A 22,864-nucleotide genomic window follows, 5' to 3' on the forward strand; every position below is an offset into this window, starting at 1 on the left:
TCTTATATGGATCTGTTGATTGATCTTGTTGATCTTCAACAATGATTCCATCTTGATTTTTATATGTGAAAATATTGCCGGGTACTATGAGCTAGGAACTATTGAAAAGGCCCCTGAGTGAACAGGTGGTGAGCGTTCTGGTTGCCAATAATGCCATAAGTATACCGATGAATGAATGATTGGAAATATGGATTCAACCAGAGATTTCGAGGATTGTCATCAGTGACATAATGGTTTCATTAAAGGATTGTTTTAAAGTTAGTTGATGCTGAGAAAAAGGCAATTTCATATTGGGTGTGTAAGTGGTGTGACTAGTTTTATGTTTGCATGAACTTTCGGCTAGGGGGCCTAGGAACTCTTTTCCCTGGTACCCGGGAAAAAACCTAGCCAAATTCCTAATTGGATCCCATCACTACAGTGGTTGGGTGGTTGGCTAACCCATGGCACTAGATGGGGTTAGGCTGGACTGATGGATCCGTAAATCGAGACTCAATTTCTGTTATTACGATAGATAAAGTAAATCCTGGATAGTAATTGTTCTATGGATAGGAATCAACGGCTGTGCCTCTTGATGGGAAAAAAAGCGTTGATCCCAATGATCCAAGTGCAAGTTTCTTCCTTGATCTGACCGAGTATCTTTATAGTGCAGTCGGATCAGCTTGATCAGTAATGGTCTTGACTACGTTAGAGTAAAAAGTTATCCTGGTGGAATCGCCCGTGCTTTCCGGGTAAAGGAAGTTTTTTCGGGTTTGATTTTGGAAAAACCGATGGATTAGTCTCTTGTCCGGATATCCGTGGAGACAAGGCCTCGAGTGTGGGACCTTGCCCCGCGCAAGAAGTGCTACTTCCGCTGCTAGCACCCCGAATCCGTTGCGTGGTAGGGACAGGGATCTCACAGTTGGTATCAGAGCAAATTGGCTAATAAACTGATGAGAAGCCAAATATGTCAAAAATTTATAAAAAGGTTGTAATTGTGTGATATAATTCATACAATTTGATATTCAGACTCAAAATTCGTAAATTAGTAATTGGGTCTTCAGATGGAAGTACCGCAGTTCTATGGAACCCTGACTTGCTTGAGGCCTAGACATGATGGTATTTACCTTATAGTTCCAAGTATCATGACTACCCGTATATACCAAGGGTATAACTGCAGCTCTTTACCGACAGTATATACGAGTAAATCTAAGACTTGAAATTATAAGCATTAATGTTATCCAGATGATGATTTCGAATGTGGTTGATATGATTTTTAATTCTGTTTGAGAACTGATGAGTTGATTTGGATTCTGATTGAAAAATGATGATCCCTGAAAATTGGTTGAAAGAAGGTAATAAGCTGAGCGAAACCACAATGAGGATGAATGGGACGAGTCCCTGTGATGATATTCATAACTAGAATGATGATAATGATTTCAGCAAATCACTATGAGATTAGTGGATTGTGCTGTCAAATTGCTACTGTTAACACTTGACACGGTAGATCAAGTTAAGGGATGACAAATTGAGAACTTGCTTGACTGAAATTCCCGTGGAGGAATGTTCAAAAAGAAATTTTTCAGTCTAATGGACCATTATCGTGTTAAAGATATGAATGATATGATCTGAATGAATTGTTATTTAATGATGAGTTCTATATAAGGGATATTTATCCCAGTATTCTGTTGGATTGACCAAAATATAAGAACCCTAGAATAAATTGGATCTTAAGAAAAAGAGTTGTCATCTACTTTGCGAGATGAGGACATCTCGCATTTTTTTAAAGTGGGGTAGAATGTAAGATTCCTCCCCCAGCCTTCGAGGTATACAGGAGTAAGAACCTCCCTTTCTGATCTTATAATTATTCTCTCTCTAAAATAAAAGAAAGATTTTGTTTAAAAAGGAAGACCCTTTCCCAGAATACTTTCTCAGGAGCCCCACCTGTTTTAAGGATTCAGAACGATGAGTTCAGAAGTGAGAACCGGTGTTTTGGATGCCAAGGTTTTGGTCATCAGTTAAAAGACTACCCGACTCCTGCCATGTCAAGGGCGCAGGGAAGTCAAGAACCCCAAATTCAGAGACCAATCCCTTCATACCAGTCTACCGCCGTCTCGCCCAAGCCAGGGTAACCCCAAAAGAACTCCAGCTCATCCATCTGCCTCTGTCCACAGAATAACCTCAGAATTCCTTTCCAGAACTGGGGCAACCAAAGAGAAAGAATTCCGCCTCAGACTGCAGCAGCCAGAGCAGTCGCAATTTCAGATGTAGTAAAAGAGGAAAAAGGACAGATCTATGCTACAATTGAAACCAAGGGCCTAACCGACAATTCTCAGTCATCCATACTCCAGCAGAGTATTAGGGTAAACCAAGTAATCGAAGATGCACTTCGGTCATACTGTGCCAGGGAACCCAAGAAGTGGCTAAGCTATCTGCACCTAGTCAAATTCGCCTATAATGCTTCTTATCACAAAAGTATTGGGATGAGCCCTTTTAAAGCTCTAATTGGACAAGATTGCTTAACTCCATTAACTAGGTCTGACCCATTGATTAGGGTCAAGATGTCCAGACAAATGCTTGACGACATGGAGCAATAGATGCAGGAAATTCATAAAGATATAAAAGCTGCCCAGGATCGACAGAAGTAGTATGCAGATAAGAAGAGGACAGTCAGAGAATTCAAAGAAGTAGATATGGTCTTCATTCGAGTATGGCCCAAAAGAAGTTCTTTATCTCTTGTAAAGTATAAGAAGTTATCCCCCAGATATTGTGGGCCATATCTGATTTCAAAGAAAGTAGCTGACTTAGCCTACGAGCTTCTTTTACCTCCTCATCTCAAAGTTCATAATGTATTTCATGTAAGCCTTCTAAAGAAATATATGCCAAGCCCAAATCATGGAAAGACGGAAAAACTTCAGTGGTAAGATACACCGTCGGCTTCTAGGTTACGCTAGTTCCTTCTTTTATATAAGTCGTAACTCTTACTTGTCGCTCACAGTAATCTTACTTCCATCGATCTCCTTTCTTTCTTAATCTCTTTTATGGCTTGGCAGCACAGCAGGACTTGGTTTTATCCATGATGATTTCTCACCTTCAAGACACAAGCGAGTCTGTGAAGAAGGATTTTATAGAACTGTATGAGCGCTTACTTTTCCCTCACTTGGGAACTTCGTAGCTCAAACCAAATGGCGGACCTATCGAGACATAACTAGGGTAACACCGTGGGGTCAGCATCACTTTCGTAACAATGTCCGCTTGGCTATGGTTATTGAAGCTTTGGGTTTGGGTCCCCGATACTATTGCGTGATGAGATCAAGGCATGGTGGGTTTTCTGAACGGGTCTTCTTACTTGCGTGTTTTCTTTCTCACCACAAGATATGCCTTTATCCCATTTTTGGCTTGCCTCTTAGAGGTCCTTTTATTAGGTCACCTCATACCAATGAGATAGGTGCTGCAATAACCGGCCGAATTATTCCCATAGATGAGTTACCTTCTTATACGTGTGCTGCTTTTGTGACCATATGATGGACGGGCTTATTGAATTGTAAAAAGTTCTTCTATCTTGCTATATATGTTCCAAGAATGTATAAAGTTGAAATCTTTGTTCTTGTCTTGAGTCTTGCTTTCTTTGAGACTTTTCTTGGTGGTTACTCTTAATTAAATTTTCTCTTAGTCTCATATTCTTGCATCTTGCGAAATTACCCCAAATTGCGAGATGAGGGCATCTCGCATTTTTCAAGTGGGAGAGAATGTAAGATTCCTCCCCAGCATCTTCCCCCTGTAATCAAATCCCTCTTCAGAAATATAAAAGATCTTGTTTCTACCAGTTTTGCCCTAGAGAGAGAAAATGTTCTAGAAAGAGAATATTCAAATTTTGAATATTTTTGGATAGAAAAATTCTTCATCTTATTAAAATAAGTTCGCCTGAAACAGAAGTTCAAAAAGAATTTCAGAAGGTGCATTAGAAATTGAGTATAATCTATTCAAGAGGCATTATCCTGGGGGGTGAAGATTTTTTCGAAAGTTTAATTAAGGTTCTTATAGACCAATAAGATTCATCCAAATGTGTGGAGGAGATAAATGAAAGAATGACACCTCTGCATGGGAATTTCCCCCTCATAAATGAGGCGCCTACTTCACATGTGCAATTGACTTTTAAATCGTCAAAAATTGAGATATTTCATCTCTTCTCTCTCCTAATTCAAGTCTAGTTCCAAAAAGTTAGCTCAACTGACCTAAAAATGGTCAAAAATTGACCAAACTGAGTTGGAAAATTCTAGAATCAGTTTGTTTGGTTAGGAGCTCAATTTTTCCTATAAATAGAAGCCTTCCCCTTTGTTAAAATGCAATAGTGTTTTATGCACTGTTACTCTGCTCCTCCCAAGCCAAGAACTGTGAATTTATTAATAATTCACTAGTTTTTTGACATTTCCCTCTTCCAAAGATTGGTGGCCACTCTTGTTACAAACAAGAGTTGAACCCTCAAACCATCAAGCCAAAGGAAAGCTCCAAGAAACTATGTAAGTAGAGATTCTTGTAATTTTCTTTATTGATTTTATGTTTTTCTAATGTTTATGATTGTTTGAAGTGATAAATGGAAGCTATGCCTTGATCGAAAGGCTTTTCCCCTCTCTCTTCTTAGAATCAACCCTTTTTTATGCTAGTTAAAGTGATAATTATTGGAATTAAACTTTTTATAATGTTTTCTCTTTTATAAGTGAATTTTGATTAGTCTAGATTACTTTAAATCAATTAAGAGTTAATTTAATACAAATTAAGTAGGAAAATTTGAAAGATGATCAGCCATACAAAGGAGGTTCTGGTAAATTTTTTTAGAAATAAGTATTATCTTTTATTATGCTAAAAGAGTAATTCTTATCAATTCTACACTCTAAAAGTGTCATTTTCATGCATAGATGATGCATATTGATTATTTTTTTTATGCATAAAGGAATAATTTTCTTTTATTATGAAAGTGTTACTTTCATCAAAATAGATTTTTATGCATAAAGGAATAATTTTCTTTTATTATGAAAGTGTTACTTTCATCAAAATAGATTTTATGCATATACGAATAATTTTCTTTTATTATTAAAGTGTTACTTTCATCAAAATAGATTTTTATGCATAAAGGAATAATTTTCTTTTATTATGAAAGTGTTACTTTCATCAAAATAGATTTTATGGATAAAAGAATGATTTTCTTTTATTATGAAAGTGTTACTTTCATCAAAATAGATTTTTATGCATAAAGGAATAATTTACTTTTATTATGAAAGTGTTACTTTCATCAAAATAGATTTTATGCATAAAAGAATGTTTTTCTTTTATTATGAAAGTGTTACTTTCATCAAAATAGATTTTTTTGCATTTCATCAAAATAGATTTTATGCATAAAGGAATATTTTTAAAAGTGTTACTTTTATCATAATTGATTTTCATGCATAAAAGTATGCACAAAAACTTATTACTTTATATAAAAGTGTTACTTTTATCATAGATGATTTTTATGCATAAATGGATGCATAAAAGATAATTTTTATATTAAAAGTGTGATTTTCATCATAAATGATTTTATGCATAAATAGGATGCATAAGAAAAATTCTTTTATTTTGAAAGTGTAATTCCTACTAAATTAGATTTATGCATGGAAAGATGCATAAAGAATTTATTTTAATCCAAAAGTGTTATTCTCATCAATTTTGATTTTATGCATAGAAAGATGCATAAAGAAATCTATTTTTAGTTCAAAAGAGTTATTTTCATCAATTTTGATTTTATACATAGAAAGATGCATAAAGAAATCTATTTTTAGTTCAAAAGAGTTATTTTCATTAATTTTGATTTTATGCATAGAAAGATGCATAAAGAAATCTATTTTTTAGTTCAAAAGAGTTATTTTCATCAATTTGGATTTTATGCATAGAAAGATGCATAAAGAAATCTATTTTTTAGTTCAAAAGAGTTATTTTCATCAATTTTGATTTTATGCATAAGCAAAAGCATAAAAGATTGAATTTTAATTCAAGAGTGTCATTATTTAAAATAAATTTATGCGTAAGAAGATGCATAAAAGATTGATTTCTATTTTGAAAGTGTTATTCTCCTCAAAATGAAATTTATGCATAAATAAATGCGTAAAGAAATCTTATATCAAAAATAAGAATTCTCTTGTAGTCTATAAATAGATACGGGGATGTGAAACGAATCAAATAGATGAAAATGAACGAGGAATAGATGGAGATGTATGTATGTGAAAGAATGGACGTAGTTATATCTATGTGAAAGGAAAGATGTATGTGGATGTGGATGTATGTGGATGTGGATGTGGATGTGGATGTATGAATGAGGATGTAAAAATGGAGGTATGCATGTAGATGTGGATGTATGAATGTGGATGTGTATGTATGGATGTGAATGTGGATGTGGATGTGGATGTATGGATGTAGATACGGATGTGGATGTATGTATGTGGATGAGGATGTATGAATGAGGATGTGAAAATGGATGTATGCATGTAGATGTGGATGTATGGATGTGAATGTGGATGTGGATGTGGACGTATGGATGTAGATACGGATGTGGATGTATGTATGTGGATGTGTATGTATGAATGTGAATGTGAATGTGGATGTGGATGTGGATGTGGATGTATGGATGTGGATATGGATGTGTATGTATGAATGCGGATATGGGATTGGATGTATGATGTGGATGTACAAACATGGATGTGTATGTAGAATAATGAATGTGAATGTGTATGTGAAATAATGTGTCGTCGATATGAGTGAATGGATGAGAATGAGTACACATATGAATGGAATGTGGAATAAGTAATGTGGACTGAGGAGGGATAATGTGGAAAGACGAGAGTTTGATATAGAAACTGTATTTTGTGACCTATTTGTAAATGACTGTTTTATGTCAAGAATGCTGGGGAAGCATTTTGACCGTCTTGTGGATTAAGGTCATGGAGACCTAACTTATAAAGTTACAACTGCTGACGGAGAGTCAATGGAGGACGTCTCGCGTAGCAAGGTCAACCGAGATCTTGACCAGCCTCGGTTCGATTTAAATGGTGAGCTTCCGGTACAGTGGATGAGGGACCAAGGAAGCGGCCTATGAGTGAAGCGCTAGGTGACCTGCGAAGGATCCTAGAGGGTGTTGACCATACGGTGCTCGGGCTCTGGGTCGCCGAAGATACCCACACGTGCGTCGTGGAAGATATTGGAACAAGGAGTAAGAGTTGTTTTCTGAAACCGGGCATGGATCTGGTTGATTGACCTTGCTGGTCCTCAACGGATGAGTCCATGGCTCTCTTATATGGATCTGTTGATTGATCTTGTTGATCTTCAACAAGGATTCCATCTTGATTTTTATATGTGAAAATATTACTAGGTACTATGAGCTAGGAACTATTGAAAAGGCCCCTGAATGAACAGGTGGTGAGAATTCTGGTTGCCAATGATGCCATAAGTATACCAATGAATGAATGATTGGAAATATGGATTCACCAGAGATTTCAAGGATTGTCATCAGTGACATAATGGTTTCATTAAAGGATTGTTTTAAAGTTAGTTGATGCTGAGAAAAATGTAATTTCATATTGGGTGTGTAAGTGGTGTGACTAGTTTTATGTTTGCATGAACTTCTGGCTAGGGGACGTGGGAACTCTTTTCCTTGGTACCCGGGAAAAAACCTAACCAAATTCCTAATTGGATCCCATCACTACAGTGGTTGGGCGGTTGGCTAACCCATGGGACTGGATGGGGTTAGGCTAGACTGATGGATTCGTAAATCGAGACTCAATTTCTGTTATTACGATAGATAAAGTAAATCCTGGATAGTAATTGTTCTATGGATAGGAATCAACGGCTATGCCTCTTGATGGGGAAAAACGCATTGACCCCAATGATCCAAGTGCAAGTTTCTATCTTGATCTGACTGAGTATCTTTATAGGTGCAGTCGGATCAGCTTGATCAGTAATGGTCTTGACTACATTAGAGTAAAAAGTTATCCTGGTGGAATCGCCCGTGCTTTCCGGGTAAAGGAAGTTTTTCCGGGTTCGGTTTTGGAAAAACCGACGGATTAGTCTCTTATCCGGATATCCATGGACAAGGCCCCGAGTGTGGGACCCTACCTCGCGCCTACTTTCGCTGCTAGCACCCCGAATCCATTGTGTGGTAGGAACAGGGATCTCACACTCTAAGGGCTTTCTCTCTCTTCCATGAGAATCAAGGAAAAGTGTAAAAATAATGTTATAACACTCTTTTTGAATCTTTTAAATCTCAAAATATTTACATCTCAAAATATTAGTTTTATAATAGATTCACTTATTATTTTATTGACTATCCAAGAACTGTACTAGACCTGCTCAGATCTCAAATATCTCAAAAACTATTTTTTTATTTGAGTTGGTTTCAAATATCTCAAAAGATATGACATTCTTAAATGCCCAGATTCATTTATGTGACTGAAGAAACAATCATTTCGTGGTTCTAGAAGGATTTTATCTTAAAAATGGAATATCTTGATTTGTACTTTGTATTTCATAATTTCTTTTTACAAGTACGTAGATCCGTGCTTTATCTACATTCTGGTGCGTTTTTATGTTTTTTTATAGAGATTTGAAGAGAATAGACATTTTTTAAGATTTTAAGAATGTGTTTAGATTTATTATTTTAGAAAATAGTGCATTACGAATTTTCTCTTCTTCTTCTCTTTAGGTTATTTCTTCTTTCCATAGCTCATTTCTTCTTCTACTTTCAAATTTGCCAAACAGTTTGTATTTCCCTCCATCTCCAAATAGTTTATATTTCCCTCCTGTTCTATTACACTTGTTCACTACAAAGCTAGAGAATGAAGAGTGATTTGATTCTTTGGTGCCATTTTCTTGGAGCCAACAAACCATTTTCCTCTTCATTAATCTTGCTATTACAAAGAGACACAGAGAAGAGACAACACAGAGCCAACACAGAGAAGCAACAGAGAACAAAAATGGAGGTTAGCAATGTTTTGATGTTGGTTATGTTCAATTAAGTTTTATAAGCTATGTTTTCCTGTTGGTTATGTGCATTACTATTCGTAAATAATAAAGTTAATAGTAAGATATGTTTTACTATTGGTTAATAATAATAATATGTGCATTACTATTGGTTAATAATAATAATATGTGTTAAAGTTGGTGTTAAGTTACACATTTGTGTTAATAATCATGAAATTTTGTGCGAGTTTTCTTGTAGGCATTGATTGTACTCAATGGAGATAGTGATGTATCTAAGTGTTTCTAGTTTTTTTATGTTTTAGGAGGTGATTGGTATATTCTATGCATCAGTTGTTGTTGAAGCCTGGACTTTAAGTAGTATAACACATTACATGGTAAGGGTGACATTATAATAAGTGTGACATTACAATTAATTTATATGGTTTTAGAGACTAACTATGATACGTGTAGTTCATAAAACTTCTTGTCTTTGTGTATTCTAGAATACGTTGAGAACTATTCTTTGTTTTTTAGTCTATTTAATTCTTGTCTTTCTAGCTCATATCTTGAAACACTTAGAGGTCTAGTCAAGTCTAGTTTGCATGTATTCTAGTATACAAGAAGTTTGTCTACTCTAGCATAATGCTAGAATGCATTCTAGTATACAAGAAATTTGTCTTGTTTAGTTTGAATGAATTTTAGCAAGAAGGATTCTAATTTCCCAAAGAGCGACAATGTCGAGTCTCGACACCCACCGATGTTTGCGATGTGTGGGCGGTGGGGTGGGGGCCTGACCTTCACGGGATCAACCCTCTTGGCAGCCTGCTTCGTGCGAGCCATGTTCTGAAGAAGATAAAACAAGAATAGAATGAAAACGAAAGACTGTAAACTTATATTTATAACTTTAAAAACTAAAAATATAACTTATATTTATACTTTTATAGAATGAAAATAAATAACTCTAAATTTTTTTAGTAATTTTTATTATATTTAGTAATTTTCTTTTTTATAAGAGCCCCTCTGATGCAACATCTCACTAATTCCCTAGGGTTTCTAGAACTTCATTCCATGTTTAAAGTAATCTAATTTTTAGAGTAATTTTTATTATATTTTTTTAGTAAAGACAAAATTTTCAAAACTTCTAAATTTATTGAAATTTTATACACTTATAGTCTTTTATGCATACATGTGTGAAAAATCCTAAATCCATATGAGGCCTATGAACAAAAAAATAATGCTTTCGATAAACTTGAAAAACTATACGAGAGAAAAAGATAATAACACCTAAGATATTGAGAAAGAAACATCAAATTGTACTTGTATTAAAAACACTTCTCATAGATTATAAGTACATTGAAACACAGATTTACAACGCATCATATGATTTACTCAAATCATATTATCCATATTCAAACTGAAGGCATCACCATTATTACGAATCCTTCGTACAAGTCTCAAATCCTTGTCCATAAGAATGATGCGCTTCGTAGCTCTGCCAACAACTGACCATCATGCATGAGGTCCATCGAATATGCCTCAGCTGCTTCTTGAAGAGCTAGCAATGCTTGGGCTTACCATCGCTGCACATTGTTGATTGTAGAACTAAATCTTGCATAGAACCTATTACGAGACATTCGCTAGAGATCTTGCAATATCTCTCTCACCAGTCTTGCAAATGGCACCCTCGGTATGATTAAGTTTGTGCTTTTCTGATACTTTCTTATTTCTCGAAGAGCAGTAATGCCTGGTCTCCATCTACGCTTCTTGTGACGTGGGGTAGATGTGGATGCGTTGTACCTGTAGTAGTGCCTCCTGGATTTTCAGATTAATGGCGCTCACTATCAGTCTCCGTTGGTATATTGACCTGGGGCTGTGTTGGGCGAGTCTTAGTAGGGTTCCTCTTAGCACTTTTGCTTGGTGCGTGCCATGGCTTGAAAGCTAGAAGACTATAAAATGTAAATGTCTCACCGCTTATAAGCACTTATAAGTAATACTTTAGTCAACTTTAAAAATAACACAACTGTTCACACACAAGTATGCATATACTCTCACACATAAAATCATTTAATATTATGGTTCTAGTTAGTGAGATTATGGGTGATATATCACATTAGTTTACAAGCTTTATGTGAAAGCCATTTTGGTTTAGTAGAGTAATACTTGCATCAACAAAAAATTACAGAGTTTCAACTTGCATTTGCTCATTTGAAACACTTGACTCTTGGGTTTTCCACTTGCTTCCCTCTCTTTCTTGAGTTATCAAACCATTCAACATGTTTCGCTCTACCTGATCAATTCTCAAATTGTGCCTTTCTAACCTCACATATGACTCTTGTATTGCCTATGATCCATTGGACATAGGTTTCTTCTCCTCTAACCTTATTACTATCTTTCTATACCATCATAGAAGTAATTGTTTCATTGGATTGACATCATAGATTCCACCTCCATGAGTAGTTTGCTTTTGGAAAGCACATCGTGCTTGCCAACAATGAGATCGCTCCATGCCTTGTGTAGACCATATCGCTAAACTTCCTTCATTTGCAAAGTAAGGACCATGAGCATGCAATATATGCTACATCAATAATGTGTGTGTGTGTGTGTGTGTGTGTGTGTGTGTGTGTGTGTGTGTGTGTGTGTGTGTGTGTGTGTGTTGTTGAAATATACAAGTGAATAGGGTGCACAAGCCCTTAACAAGAGGCTGTAAAAGAGAATTTGTAAATGAGAGAGAACCTGTGAAAAGGTGAGAAGTAACTACTCGAAGAGAATAAAGGGTAGCATGAGGAGATTTAGGAAGTGTGGAGATATTCTGGGAGAGCTGGAGAGAATCAAGCAAAAGAGGTGGAGTGAATCAAGGAGAAATCAGTGGGATTGGAAGCTTGGATGTAAACTCTATAAATTGAGGCATTGGCCTAATGAGAATTTGCTGGTTTTTGATTACCCATGCCTACATTAAGCTATCAGTTAATTGCTCACTAATCACGTCTTAATTATCATCTAATCTCTTTGTTAATGATGTTGATTCTAGCATTTGATCCACCATAGCTCATCACATTGCTGCAAATTTAACATGGTATCAGAGCCTAGCCTAGAATCCATCAAATTTATGAGCCCATTATCTTGCTAATCACCTAGCTAATCAAGATTAGTAGATAATCAAATTTTACCTCTTCTTTTCAAATGTTTCTGCTGTTGCAGGTTCTTCTGAAGTTCCAAGAAAAGGCAAAAAGCTAATACCACGACCTTCTGTTGCCCCTCTGACCAATGATAGGAATACAGACTCTGAAAATTCTGTCCACAAAATCCCTAAATTTCCATAAGAGAAAAAAATTAAATTGTTTGAAGTCTCTGTATAACAGTTGCTATAGAGAATAGAGATATTAATGTTTGTTCCTGGGAACCACTAGAAGAACTTGTTAGGATGGAATGCCTCAAGGGTTTGTTTGCCCTTGAAAAAGAAGGTACTCAAATCACCTCCATTTCGAGATGGTGATAATTATCATGGCTCCTTCACTCATTAGTATTGGTAAAACCATGAGATGATACCTAGGATGGGAGTTCTGTAAACCAAAAGGAGCCATAGTCATGTGCAGAGGGCTACGACAGATATGCACACATTCGAAGGCATTGTTGGTTATTGCATGAAAGATCTTCACAAAGCACACTTCAAATTCATACAAACTAGACTAGAAAAACTTCATGTATATTAGAATACATGCAAACTAGAGTTGACTAGACCTCTACGTATTCCAATATATGAGCTTGAAGAAAGACATGACTCAAACAAACTTGAAAAAGAATAACAGTTCTCTACATATTCCAGAATACACAAAGATAAGAAATTTTTTTAACACTAATGAAAAAAAGGTCAAGAGAAAGACATCCATACCCGTTTGCAAGTAATCATTGCATCTTTAAACTCTTGCTGGGTAGAAACAGGATTCATCTCTTCAAGCCGAAAATCTACAGAGAAAACTCTAACTGCAAGAAACTTCCCTTTGTTGTTGTCTACCAGATGATGAATGATCCCACGAGATATAATTTCTTTGACTTCAACAATGCGACCATAAGTTAAATACTTTGTATTTTCAGAGTAGTCTCCTTTTTCTTCAGCAATAGAAAGGAAAGGTGTGTTTGGCCCAACGATTGTCTTGTGCTTACCTACCATGCCAAAGTGAATTGTCCAAGCAAATCCTTCTCGTGCTTTACCTCTTTCACTACTCCAAAGAGTTGTAGCTTCGATGCTTGAAGACTTTTTCTATTGATGTTGAGTTAAAGGTGTGCTTTCTTGAGATGATGGAGGAAGTCCATGAGTAGCTAAAACCATTCTGCTTGATGGTGGTTGATCTTGTAACTCTGGAAACTGGTGAGCTGCTAAAAGTAATCTTCTTTGCTCACTTGGACGCCTATCAGGGTTTGGAAAAGAGTCACAGTCACTCGAGGTGCCTGAAAGTGAGGACTAATTGGAGCAGGTTGAGATCGGGAAGTTGTCAAGACTCCTGAACGTCCTGAGCCACCCATAGGGACAGATGCAATTGCTTGATTACTTTTCTTTTGCTTCTTAGAAGTTCGAGCATCACGTATTGTTGAGGCCATCTTAATCCTAAAAAAGACAACAAAAAATCATTATCTCATTGTGCTAAGATAAACAAACAGAGACAAAATCATATTTCTCATGAAAAAATATGATTTGTTAAGTGAAACAACATTTAAGATTAGCAAACGTGTATGTAGGGCAAACAAACGAGAAAGACAAAAAGTGAAAGAGAACAAATAGACATAGAGAGAAAGAGAGAGAGTGTGTGTGTTAACCTCCATGTAAGAACGGACCTGGATGTGTAAGCAAACATGAGATAGGAATGTAAGAGAGAGAGCTCCTCAGCACACTAGAGATAAAGAGGGAGAGAGAGAGATGTATTCTAGAATACAACAGGTTGTTTTCCTCCAAAGATGTGTTTTGTAATTGAATTTCAACAAATGACTTCCTAGAGTTGTGTATTCCAGAATACAACTCACAAGAAGCTTCAAAACACAATACAGAGATATAAAAGAGAGGAGAAAGCACTAAGAGATGAATAGATCAAACCCAAAACAATTAGGACCCTTTTTATCACCAAAGTACTTACAGAACCTCTATCTTGAACACAATTTGAGAAAAATTTACCCCCAAAATCTATCTTCTGCTACGTTGAAGCTCTGTATTCTGGAATACAATCTCAAGTATAGAGAAAAATTGTATTTTTGAATACAGCTTGTTAAAGCTTCATATTCTGGAATACAACTCAAGTGTTGAGAGAAGTTATATTCCAAAATACAACTTGTACAAGCAATGGATTCTGGAATACAACCTCAAAGTGCATAAGTGTTAAATTTTTAAAAATGTGACTTCAAGCTTTGTATTCTAGAATACAAACTACTTAATACACAAGAAACATGGCAACTTATCGATTTTTGTGTTGTATTCCAGAATACAACACAAGAATTAGCTTTTTCAAAAATGAAGTCATTATAATTTTCATTGATTAAATCTTTATTTTATAAAATATTATTTTTTCAATCTCTTTTTTTCTTAATTTACATATGAAATCTTCTTTTTGGTATTTTTGTGTATTTAAAAGACAAACAATTCTTTCAAAAAAATATCTTTTAAAAAAAAGTCTATTTTTGAAATCACTTACCTCCTTAGATAATGTTTTTGTTTTTCTTCCAAGCCATAATTTTCTCGTAGCAAACTTTGAACCAAATGACAATGAAAGAAAAATTCATAATTGTAACAAAGTAATCAAGAAAATGCATACCTTACAAAATTAAACTCAAGAAAAAGGCTCCAAATTCAAAAAAGCGCTCTTGTGGCTCTCTTAGTTGGCAGACCCTTGGAATGTGTGTCTAAAAAGGACTTCCTCTCATCTTTTAAGTTTCATTTTTTATAATAATTAATAATTTTTAATATTTAAATTAGTATTATTATTTTTGAATCCAACCATTAAAAGTAAGTTATTTGGATTTGAGATTACACTTCACTTTTTGTAGCTTAGACCATTGTTTTTTAGGAAAACTTAGAGGTTTGAAGTTCCTAGTCATGGCAGGGCAACAAAATTCTCTCTTAAGCTCGTTTTGCTCGTTTCAAGTGCCTGTATCCGTACTCACTCCTAAAAGTCTGAGCCAATCTATCAATGATGATGAGGTTACAAGCCCACTATTTGCTAATTTATCAAGTTCTGATACCGATGTTCCAGTTTCTCCATCATTAGTTCAGCCTATTCGTGTGGAGGAAACCGCTCCCTTGAGAAGAAAAGACAAGTTTTTGCATCGCAATGCATTGACAGAGGCATGTAGGGTGTATTGTTGTGAAAAAAACTACTTGAGGACACTTGGATTCAGAAAAATTAAGCAGGAACGTGAAAACTTCTTTGCTTTAAAACGTGCTCAACAGAATACAGTATTACATGGTTTTTTATTAAGGTCTGGAGGAGAGAAGATAAAATATACAGTTTTCGACACGATTGTGTGTCGAAAATGTTTTGTTTAAGCAATTAGCGGATGCAAAAGATCTTAAAGCAGTTGCAACAGGTGGAAGAAGATTCACGGTACTCATTTATTAGTACATGTGACACTCCTCAACTGTGCTTTCTCAAGAGCTGGATGGAACGATTTGTCACTTACAATGGTGAGCGCATGCCAAATTCAAAATTCACCCATTTGCCTGATAATTTTACAAAGGGAGAAGTTTACAACCTCTACGTGGAAACGTTGAAAGGAAGGAACATGTCATTTCTTTCATTAACTTTATTTCTTAGAGTTTGGAGACAATATTTTGCTGATGTGAAAATTTCCAAGAAAACTAGAATGGGGGTTTGTCAAATTTGTGCAGAGCTCAAAGCCAAAAGAGATGTTGCAAAGACATTTGAAGAAAAAGGTATGTTTGATTTGTGTTTTTTGTACGTTTTAATTTATGAATGAGAATTCCAAGTGGTATAATTTAAACTAGCTTTACATTGTTTTGAGTTTTCAGGTCCTATTCTACAAGCACTTAAACAAGCACTTAAAGCTCATCGAGAACAACAAAGTATAGAGCATCAAAAGCTAGCAAAGCATCGAAAGAAGTGCCTTGAGCAAAAAGAAATGTATTTGGGATTAGTCATAGATGGAATGGATCAAAAGAAGAAGTTGATACCCCATTTTATGCGTGCTCCAAAGAATTTGAAGGAAGAGAATTTCATACAACTTCACATTGTTGGAGCCCTCATCTTTAACGGCATCATGACGTCGAAAGTTTTTATAAACTTTCCAGATTTACACAACGATCCTAACTTGACCATCACCATAATTCAGAAAATAGTGAATGGCAAGGAGAATTACTTGGCATACTTTATGTGCAACTAGATAATACGGCAAGGGAAAACAAAAATCAAATAGTGCTTGCTTATTTGAGTATGTTGGTGCAGCAGAAAGTTTTCAAAAAGATCAAACTTGGATTTTTGTTGGTGGGTCACACTCATGATCAAATTGATCAGATGTTTAGCAGGTTTTCAGTCAAACTTGCTAAGAAAAGTGCATTTGACCTTCCAGAGGTATGCACAATTCTTAAAGAAGCTTATGATCCTGCGCCAAAAATTCATGTTTTGAAAGGCACCTATGATTTTAGAGAGTTTGCACAACAGGTGGAGATTTTGCAAGCCCTACATTCGCTCAGCTTAATGACCATAGTTTCCAACATCAATTCAAAATAAAAGAAAAAGAAGTTGAAACACGTTTGTGGTGTAAGAAGTACTCTAACTCAGAGGCATGGCATCCTCGGGATGGTTTGAAGTTTTCACTCAGTGTCCCAGAACGACAAATTCTTCAGGCAGCAAAAATGCTTTTGGTATCAAGCATTGAAGCAGCAAAAATGCTTTTGGTATCAAGCATTGAAGCAGCAAAAGCTCAAAAAGAAAAGCGAGCCATTAATTATCAGCAATGTTTGATAGAAATTAAAGAGACCATACAATCAGCACATGTGTATTTTCCAGCTTGCTCACTTGGATGGTAGAATACATTTTTTCATGAGCAAGAAATCTTGATTGAGGAAGTTCAAAGAAATTCAAGATCACTCATGAATCTGGAGCCCTTTCTTTGGAGGTTGGAGGGTACAAGAACTTGAAGACCGTGATGATAATATTCAAATGCCAAATCAACAAACAGAATTGCCTGAAGAATTGCAAACATTGGTGCATGGGGAGACTCGTGAAGCGTATGTTGGTGCTAGAAGAAGGACTAGTCAACGAGACGGCTGCAAGAGAAGGAAATGTGGGAAAAGGAAATATTGAGGAGCTTACTGTAGGTGCAATGATTACAATGTTAGCAATAGATGATGAAAGCGGATGTCCTTTTTGGTTGGCAAAGGTACTTAAAGTCCTTAAGGAAAATGGAAAAGTAAGCTCAATTGAGGTCCACTGGTACAAGGTCCACAGGTACAAGGTCAACTGAGGTCCACTGGTACAAGGTCAATGGAGATGATGCATTATCAGGAAAATATTATCCAGAGATGATTCGAGTAAATAAAAAGGGAAAGAAAGTAAATCGTAGTCAACGTCGCGTGGATAGCCTAAGCATGGAGGATGTGGAAGTTCTTGTTTACGGTTTTACCTTGAAAAAGTCGGGTCATCTATGAGAACAAACCAAAAAAATCCCTGGAGAAATTCAAAGATTTAACACGAGAGGTATAAGTCCTCTCATTGTTTGTAACCAATTTTGTGGACATTATTATTTTATTGCAAATTGAGTATTTTTTTTCTCAAAAAATGTATGATTTTATGAGCAACTCTATCATCTTTCAAAGTATTGAAGTAAAAAACTAAGTAAAAAACTTACACTTTTTAACAGTTTTTTTGAGCTTTTTAGGAGCTCGTGCTCTTTTTGGTTTAAAAAATAGTGTTTTTTGAGATATTTTAGCATTTTCAATGGGTTGTATTTTTTATGGTTTCGTTGTACTTTTAAATGGCTGGATGTTTAAACTCAAGAAAAACAAGGGACGACAAACTATCAAAACCAAGGTTGAAAGAGAGAACATGGAAAAGGAACCTGTGGAAAACATAAACCCAAAATCTGATGATTATATCTACGTTCCTCCAAACACTTCTCTCTTCTATCCCATTATTAACATCTCTTAGCGTTCTCACTAACACAAATCACATGTAACCTTGCTTATAATAGCCAAAAATAACATGAGCAAAAAATCCAACAAAAAAAAACATGCTCACATAAATATAAAAATTCAATCATTCGCAAAAAACACCACCCACCCACCCGTTAGGAATTCCACTAACCCTTTCATTTACTAACTAGCCCTTCTCATTCCTTCCGGAGAAATAACGACCATTGAACATCACTCAACATCAAAAGCTATAAACAAAGCTTATCAATTCTCCCCACACAAAGGTTTTCCATACAATCACGAGGATACGATCGACATCAAGAAGTGAGAAATGTTAACCCATTCTTAAGATTAACAAGAGCTACTGCCATTATCTTACATTAAGGAGTCAAAGTAAATACACCAAAAGGTCATATATTCAAGATATGAAGCAATAGTGTCCAAAGCTACAACTTGGACAGATTAACAAGAGCTACTGTCATTATCTTACATTAAGGAGTCAAAGTAAATATACCAAAAGGTCATATATTTAAGATATGAAGCAATAGTGTCCAAAGCTACAACTTGGACAGATATCCGTAATAGTGTAATGGAATACTCATAACGATTCCTACTTCAAAAAAGTGTGTTAGTAAGTTAAGATAAAGTCCCAAGTGATGTACTTCATGGATATATTATGAGAGTAATCATTGTAATAACATTAAGTCTTTTATGAGCCTAAAGTACTCGACCGATCACGATTTAAGTGTGAACACTTATAACCATGTATACAAGTGAATATCTCTCATAATACAAAGATACTCTTTTATTGTGCAATAGAGTCTTGCTTTTGTTAATCTTCTTGCTAATCTCTCTCCTGATGCATGCCAATGTGTGAGTGATGTAAAATGAAAGAAGAGACGAGTACACGTAGTGCAACGTGACAGTGTAACAACGCTCGTCAAAAAACGCAATGAAATTACTTCTTAAAGAGTTATAAAGCTTGAAAACCTCAAAGATAACGTGCTCAACCATTAAAGAGATCATCACGATAGTTACGATTCACCAAGTAATCTCTTGTTGAATGTGCTTCAAGAAAAGTTAAGATGAGCTATAACAATATTCCGAATACATCTCCTTGCATGAGACTAATGCTACAAACTTGGCAATGTCTTTGCTATGGATTATACATTATAATGCATTTACGACAAAGAAACACTTGGCAATGTCTTTGCTATGGATTATACATTATAATGCATTTACGACAAAGAAACACTTGAGAACTTGACTTGGTTTAGATAAGTTGAAGGAAAGGACCCTAACAAGAGAATCAAATAATGTGAGAACAAAGAAACTAGTAGATGTTAACAATACTGCAATAGATGACGTTAGGATTCAATCACCTACAAGAAGTAGAAAAGCACTAGAGCAGAGAACAATTAGAAGGAAAAGAGGATTAGCCAATCCCAATGTTGTCTTGGAGCATAATAATAGCCATAAACCAAAGTATCTCTATCACCAACTAAGAGTGGTTGGAAAAAGAAAAATCTCTACTTTCCTAGTTTATCGTGAGGAATCAAATTGTTGTCTTGGAGCATAATGATAGCCATAAACCAAAGTATCTCTATCACCAACTAAGAGTGGTTGGAAAAAGAAAAATCTCTACTTTTTTAGTTTATCGTGAGGAATCAATATTGAAAGAGGGCTATCAAAAGGACAGAACCACATAGTATAGTAACATATGAGGATTAGCCAATCCCAATGTTGTCTTGGAGCATAATGATAGCCATAATCCAAAGTATCTCTATCACCAACTAAGAGTGGTTGGAAAAAGAAAAATCTCTACTTTTTTAGTTTATCGTGAGGAATCAATATTGAAAGAGGGCTATCAAAAGGACAGAACCACATAGTATAGTAACATATGATTGAATAATAAAACAATAAGTTACCTTTTGATAAGGGATGTTCGCAATATTCGACCATGAGAGCATCCATAAAAAGCATGGACTCGTAATTACTACTAGATGTGCATGGTTTCATGTAATGGAATGACAAGTCTCTTCTCTGCACCATGAGCCTTGTATCTACTCCTAGAAGTACATGCTTTCATGCTCATAGAAGTGCACATTGCTTTTGCACCTCAGCACAAGGTGACAAGTATAGTGCAACTTCTATTTTCCCACAGCACAATTTACTCAAAGCTGCAAACCAACAAGGAAATCCCAAGCATCAAACTATGATATTATTCCTGATACTAGATAAAAACATCTAAGACTCCACTTTGGTGGCTTTCAAGGAAAGTTTAGTACGCAGGCTTAGTCAATCTAAAACCTGAAAATGAAGTCTGAAGTGCAGCTTTTCGGTGCTTTAGAGTGCTTACTTGATAAGTAGGAAGTATAAAGTCATAATTCGAACATGCAAATTACATTTGGACTGTTTGATAGCCAACATAAGAATTGCTCATTACTCAACCAAATGCTGTAGGTGTAAGGCAGTGTGGCAAAGAAGCATGTTCAAATTGATCAAAGTCCTACACCACTACAACCAACAACCAGAACAAATAAAGCACAAACATACACCCCAATAGGTTCATACATGTTTGCCTTAACAATGGTCAAGTGATAGATATACAACTCCTTACTAACAATAAATAAGATCCACAGTACCCCCTGCTACCTAAGCATTGACAAATAATAGAAGCATAAACAATAGTCCTTATAGAATATACTTCAAATCTCTATCACCTACTTAATATATGTAACCTAGGTATCTCTAAAAACCCCATAAAACTGATGTTAAAGTACTGAATCTCTTAAAAGTATTACTTCACAGAACTACTAAGTTTTGATTGGCATATGCTAGAACCCCTGCTTGACAGAACATGCCACAGCCTGAGCCCAATGTCGTAGCCGTGTCTTAACCTGGCTAGGATGGTCACCTGCATTCAGGACACTAATAAGTCAAGATTATCCTCAAAGGATTACATACAATCCTCATGAAGCAGACATGCATTCATATTTCAAGGCACAACGCTGACATTAAAATGGACTCTCACAGAATCACACATAAATGCCACAGCTAGTGACCTTTTCGGATTTCATTTTAAGGGTCTCAACAATATTCTGTGCAGACATCACAATTAATAGAAAAAATGTCATACCCAAGATTGGAAAGACTCTAATCAAAATAAAACATGTCAAACATAAGAGTTCAAAAGCACAAACCTGGGCTGGAGATACGCCAAATCTCATTGGAAGGGCTGGAAGTGCTGCCTGCACTGTTGGTCCGAACAAGTGCATTCCCATCAAGCGGGGAAACAGGCGAAGAGCGACACTTTGCATCGGCAAAGCTCCGATTGATGGCGAAGTAAAGCTCCAGTGCAGGAAGTGTGCTTTTCAAGTTGCATCTCTCATTGTAGCTGAACCCAAAACCCAGGTCAATGGAACCTCTCAGCTCTTCCATATCCTCATCTGTCAAGCTCTTGGTTCTCGATCTTAGCAGCGGCCTGTTAGGTGGTCTTGAACATCGCTTCTTTTTGTAGCCAGGCACCCTCTTGCTTGCTTTTTCAATGCCATCATCACCAGGACAGCCATCAACATGTACGACAGAAGGACGGCCACCATCATCACCATGCGCGACGTCAAGATGTTCACCATCATCATTGCTGTCACCATCTTCACCATCATGTTTACTATGACCCCCTTCATCATGGACAGCACCAGCATTGCTTTCACTATGACTATCACTATCATATAAATCATCATAGACGCCCTCATCAGCATCATACTCTTCACCACCACCATTATCATCTTCTTCTTCTTCAAGCAAGTACTGCTCTTTCTTGCGTTCCCAGGCTTCTTCACGGTCAAGATCTGTGGAGAAAGACCTACCTTTGGGCTGGAGCCTGTGGTGGTGCTGCTGCTTGGGGTTGGCCATGGCCATGGCCATGGCCGGCCGTCTGCAGCCTATCGGCGAAGTCGCTTCGATGAAGCTCCAGTCGCTGTCATTATGCTCAGCGAGGGTTTGAGACAGGGCACCTCTATGGGCCCCTCCAGCTATACCTGATTCGAGCTTAGCCGGAGCTTCAATACAGAGGCCGCTGCGGGCATGATCAAGCCCAAACACATCTCCATGTCTCTGCCTGAAGGAGCCGAATGCTGCGAAGGGCTTGGGCGCCTCGAAGGCCCCCCTCGGCTTCTGGTTATCTTCTTCAGAAAAGGGAAGGTAAAGGTCTGCTGCGTCTTTCTCAGGCGCAGAGATGCCCAGCTTTGGGCATTGAGCAAGAGTGTGAGAGGCTCTCTCCTTCATTCCAGGGGGGGCCAAGGCGCGCACACGCACGCACACACACAATGAGAGAGAGAGAGAGAGAGAGAGAGAGATGGCTGCTGTTGCGAGCAAGCTCTATTCTTTGTACCGAGAAAAAGAGAGAGAGAGACAGAGGAGAGAAGGAAGCTGAAGAGAGAGGAGGGCCTGCAGAGAGCCTTCGGCCCCCTTCCCGCAGGAAGGCAAATAAGGAAAATGCATGGTTTTCCTCCCCATATAGGGAAGGAGACGACCCTAAACGTCTTTGGCGTCTTAACAGCCCCGATTCTGTCCACGTCGGCAAACCTGCCACGTTATCCTATGAACGCTTTCCTACGTCAGCAATACACGACCACCCACTCTGCTGCACGTGGCAACAGAAAAAGTGTTTGGCTACTTTAACAAGCGAAAAACGCCAGCTGTAAACATCAACGAACCACTTTCTCCCCACGTTGGCAGGCTTGCCACGACTTCCGTTACACGTGGCAA

General features: G+C 36.8%; 1 protein-coding gene across 1 annotated transcript; it reads right to left on the bottom strand.

Annotated features, from left to right (window-relative positions):
* Positions 1-20,509: 20,509 nt before the first annotated feature.
* Positions 20,510-22,607, bottom strand: LOC147641966 (uncharacterized). The gene is made up of 2 exons (XM_086801596.1): positions 21,298-22,607; positions 20,510-21,011 (listed from the first exon to the last, which is right to left on the bottom strand). The coding sequence occupies exons 1-2, from the start codon at positions 22,379-22,381 to the stop codon at positions 20,932-20,934; spliced, it is 1,164 nt and encodes a 387-aa protein (XP_086657722.1). The 5' UTR covers positions 22,382-22,607; the 3' UTR covers positions 20,510-20,931.
* Between the last annotated feature and the right edge of the window lie 257 nt (positions 22,608-22,864).

This window comes from Cibotium barometz, chromosome 1 (assembly GCF_041138505.1).
Source record: "Cibotium barometz isolate CiBa-2024 chromosome 1, ASM4113850v1, whole genome shotgun sequence".
NCBI lineage: Eukaryota > Viridiplantae > Streptophyta > Polypodiopsida > Cyatheales > Cibotiaceae > Cibotium > Cibotium barometz.